Raw genomic sequence first — 4,813 nt, 5'->3', positions numbered from 1 at the left:
TAGATCATCATAGTTGTAAATGTAAAATTTCATCATTTTATAATAAATTGTCAGTTTAAGATTAGAGTATTAGTATTTGAAAAGTAGCTAAATTAAATGACAGTATAGCTTCGGAAATATGACCTTCATAAAAAGAATATATATATATATATATATATATATATATATATATATATATATATATATACTGTATGTATATATATATAGTAATTGAATTAAAGTGCAAGTACTGTATTGCTGCTATGCCACTCTAGTTATTTTCATTTTCAAATTTAGATCTATTTTAATAAAGTTGTTTAATGAGTAGTGTTGTTGAATCAGCAAAACTTAAAGAAAGGTAAAACCACACCTACATTTAATTGTGTGGAAAAGATGATGCACATACATGCTTTACTAGTAATAATGAACTTCCAATGAAAAGGGCTATTCATTTGAGTGGGGTGTGTCTACTGACAGTTGGTATAAACTGTTTCAGTGAGGAACTGCTTGCCAGTTACAACAAAGACTAAAATTGTGACTGTTGTGATTTCTGCTGTGGACTATGCCTTACCATGGATACATCAATCCCTTCTCTTCTGCTGGTTCTGTGGCTCAAGAGTTTCCTGAACTGGCTGGTGGTCGTGGTACAGCGACACTACATGATCCGGACTTTCTCCGGATTCTTTTGCATTTCCTTGACACTGATTGACAGTCTCTTGAGTTTTGTCCTCACAGCTATTTTCTATCTGGAAGACGTCAGCATCTCAGGCTGGCACTTCACCAGGTACTACATATGCCTACTGACTCAGATTGCTTGTTTTATCTACGCCATGCTCCACTGGCCAGTGTTCCTCCTTGTAGGACTAGATAACTTCTGGACCCTATCATCAAGCTCAAGACATACATCCTGGACACAAAAGCTGACTTACATTGCGGGAGTGTGTCTCCTTTGGATTCTAGCAGCTTTGTATGTTTTCTGGGTGGCTGACGTTGCTCTACTGTTTGGAGATAATGAGAAGCACCAGTGCAAGCTGTTCAGTAGCCCTCAGAGTTCTCATATTCTTGTTGCGTTGCTACTGGCAGTCACCTTTGTCATGCTTTACTCATACACTCCGTTTGAGAAATGGAGGGTGCAGGTTTTTCTGCATTCCACTCAACAATGCTGTTTGTTTTGTTTAAGGAGGGTTATGCACACGTTTCTCAGCACATGGGCCTCGTTTCTCGTTCTGATGATCATCGCACCGCTGCTAATGATAGAGATGCATGCGCACCTGCAGTTAAACGTCGTCTGGTTGAGTTTCCTCAACAGTTTTTCTGTCGCTTTGACACTGTGTCTCCGCTCTTTTGCACCGAATTTCCAGAAAACCTACACCATTACAGATGGTTTTTGTTCCTGGTACTTTTGTTTTACATATGGAGAGTGTAATTATGGACAACAAACTGATCGCACTGAAGTTAAAACACTAAATGTTTGACCATTTATTGTGGAGTAGCTGCGTATTTGTTTTTTCTGTTTGCATTAAAAAAAAGAAAATTAAACACATGTGGTTTGTAAAGAAAAAAAAGAGTGATTCTCTTTTGTAGAAAAAAAAGTGAATAGGCTATACCAGCACCCTTTATAAGACTAGGCCTACTGAGGTAAATTTAAAGCAACCACCCTACAGGCTAATCGAGCCGATTTTGGGCCCAATTCTCCGCTTCCGATTTTCTTGATGGTTCTACGGATTATTTTAGATTTTCCAATGGTGTGAGGTGCAAATATATCAAATATATTTGATATATGCAAATATATCCAACAACATGTTCAATATTTACGATCATAAATCCTGATGTGTGGGGGGAAGAAGTGGAACCCCGCCCGAGGACAAACGTCCAAAGCAAACTTCCATCGCGGAGCTCACCTCCTCTTGCTCGCGCACGCGCAGTATCAATACTTGTTCACGTTACTGCTCGAGCTGGAGGTGAGAGCTCCGCAACTGACAGGTCTCCACAACTTCATCATCCAAACCTTTTTCTTTCTTTTTCTGTGTAAGTCTCTTTTTACAGTAGCCTATATGGTCCAAACGCTGTTATCACACTTTCTTCTTTTCCGTAGTCCGCCATGCATGTTTACTCTTAGTCACATTACACGAGGGATTTTGCGAGATTTTCCGTGTTCCCACCCATTCACATTTCACACACACAGTCGGGATTCTGGTTTTGAGTTCGATGGGTTTGAGTGGAGTCTGTTATTGGTCTCTCACATTTTGAAAATCTATGGATTTTTAAAAAATCTTTTAGTTTGTGCCAGCGTTAGTAACCCACCATAGAGGTTATATACCAACAGGTTAGTAACCTTATATTTCTGCTTCAAACGTAGAGCTCCTGAAGTGTTGTTTCAGTCTATACAAATAAACTGAACCAATGAATAGGTTTACATGGTAATAGGTTTACATGGAAAATACACGTGTATGTGGAATAGTCATGAAACTAGCAGTCTGACCGGTTTATTTGACTTCCTGATACTTTTGCCGTTTAAGAATAAGACCGCATCAGAGGGATTTCATCCAAAAAGGAAATGAGGGAAGAGCTGAGACGGTTGCAACACTTTTTGCATTTCCTTTAGTTTCTCAGAGACTGTTTGTATTGGAAAGCCAACATTTTAATACAGTAGGGGAGCGCGGGGCACAACGTAACACGGGGCTAGTTGTAACACGCTTGTTTTAAATACTTCCGCACATGCTTGGATGATGAAACTTTGTGTATTTACTAGTTGCCATATCAACACTATACAGAAAAAAAAAATTCCGCCCCAATTTTTTTTTTTTTTTTTAAGATATCCATAGACATTTATTAAACCATAGCAAAAGTAAATTTCTTACTTAAGTTAAATTTTCATCTCTATTTTTTGTGTTTATTTAAAATAAGACTAAAACTATATTATTTTAATCTCCAAGATGTTATTTAACAGTTGAGATAGTTATTTAATGCTTCACTAACTAGCAGAAGACACTAGCAGGGTTTAAATCCCAGTTGTGCAGGCGGCGTTGTAACACTGTGTTACAATGTGCCCCTATTAGAAATATGCTATTATATTCTATACTTTTTTTTTAGTTTTTGAGAAAACGTGAGAAAAGGGTGAATAAAGACTGAGAGTCAATGTTCAGAAATTACTAATTATTTATTTGTTTTGAACTATGTTGTATAGCTGTGTTTTCATGCGTTCATAGTCAAAACTCAAAAATGAGTTTATATTTAATTATTAAAAATTGCCATTATTTTATATGAAAAAGTTTTTTAATTGTATTTTATCTAGAAAATATTTTAGTTTGTTTTGTATATTTTTTTATTAGATCAGATAACATTTTAAGCTGTCATATGTTATGTTACAATGTGCCCCACACATGTTACAATGTACCCCACCTATGGGGCATGTTGTCACATTTCACTTCCATTCTTTCGGGGTATATCAAGAAAAAAGTATATACTGTATTAATAAAACAAAAACACATAATTGTACTAGACATGTGGGAAATTAATGTGGGAAAAAAAATACTCTGAACCATAAGAAGATTTACACAAACTGAGAAAGTCAAAAAGCGTTACTTTGTGCCCCGCGCTCCCCTACAACATACCCCCATTTGTCAGCTACCCTCCCACACTGCTGCAACATGTACACAAGATAATACAATTTATACTTGAATAGACAGTCAAATGCAACTGGCAGTCCACAGGGGCAGTTGCAACATTCATAAAATAAAACCATTCTTTAACATCACTTTCAAATTTACTTAATTTACCTGTGCACAGACTTCACTAAGTTAAATTGGTTGTATAAAGACAAAGACTAGTACAAAAAAAGAAGAAAAAAAAGAAGGTTGGTAGGTAGGTGGCTGGGTGGCTGGATTAAGGTAACAATCAGGTTTTGGTAAATTATTACAATACATTTGAACTACAAAATATTTTTATATCAACACTGAAATTGAAAAATACTTATGTGAAATCTTACAGAACTGTGTGTCTTTAAGTGAATGTTGGAAATTATTCTTATAGACTATATATTCTTGCAAGGTCATGTGGCAAATGGCAAAGTGTTTTGCCTCAGACCTCAGTGTCCTGCCTTTATGCTTCAAGTTTGCTGCTAAAGTCAGAACCAGTGATGGGAATAACGGCGTTATAAATAAACGGCGTTACTAACGGCGTTATTTTTTTCAGTAACGAGTAATCAAACTAATTACTGCTTCCTCCATAACAACGCCGTTACCGTTACTGTCAATAAAAATGCGGCGTTACTATAGTTGAGCTCACTGAAGCGGTTTTCATCCGAGTAGGCTCTCTCTCAGCCATAGGACCTGCAAAGTTTTTTCTCTGGTGTGTGTGTGTGTGTTTATGAGGCGCCGGACTGGACAAAAGCGAGGCGAATGCCGCGAGCGCGCTCGACAGTGCGCGAGAGAGACCGAGTGTGTCCGAGAACGCGCTCGACAGTGCGCGACAGAGACCGAATGTGTCCGAGCATAAATACTTTATTTATAAATAAATTACACATTTCAGCATTAGAATAATATCTGTAGCATATCGGTATCATATCATATGCAATGTTTTAATTAGTTTATATAACATAAACTCCAAAATAACCTGCAGGGAATGTTCAAACATATTTGTTTGACGGTTGTGAACACATGCGGCAAACATGACTAGAATTTGGCTAAAATAAATAACCTCTGATGATGAAGTTCTCTTATAAAAATAAACCCCCAAAATATTATATTATTATTTATGTTGATACATTGTTCAGTATTAATATTTAATTTAATAGTTGTCTCTCACATTGTCCCACAGCAACATTAAAATAGTG

General features: G+C 36.7%; 1 protein-coding gene across 1 annotated transcript; it reads left to right on the top strand.

Moving 5' to 3' along the window:
* Positions 1 to 483: 483 nt before the first annotated feature.
* On the top strand, positions 484 to 1,493 carry gpr160 (G protein-coupled receptor 160). The gene has a single exon (XM_084412034.1). It carries the CDS (start codon positions 552 to 554, stop codon positions 1,452 to 1,454), a length of 903 nt encoding a protein of 300 aa, XP_084268160.1. The 5' UTR covers positions 484 to 551; the 3' UTR covers positions 1,455 to 1,493.
* Positions 1,494 to 4,813: the final 3,320 nt, after the last annotated feature.

The sequence above is a fragment of the Rutilus rutilus genome (assembly GCF_951802725.1).
Source record: "Rutilus rutilus genome assembly, chromosome: 6".
NCBI lineage: Eukaryota > Metazoa > Chordata > Actinopteri > Cypriniformes > Leuciscidae > Rutilus > Rutilus rutilus.
Note: the sequence above shows the minus strand (reverse complement) of the source record. Positions and strands in the feature narration are given on the sequence as shown.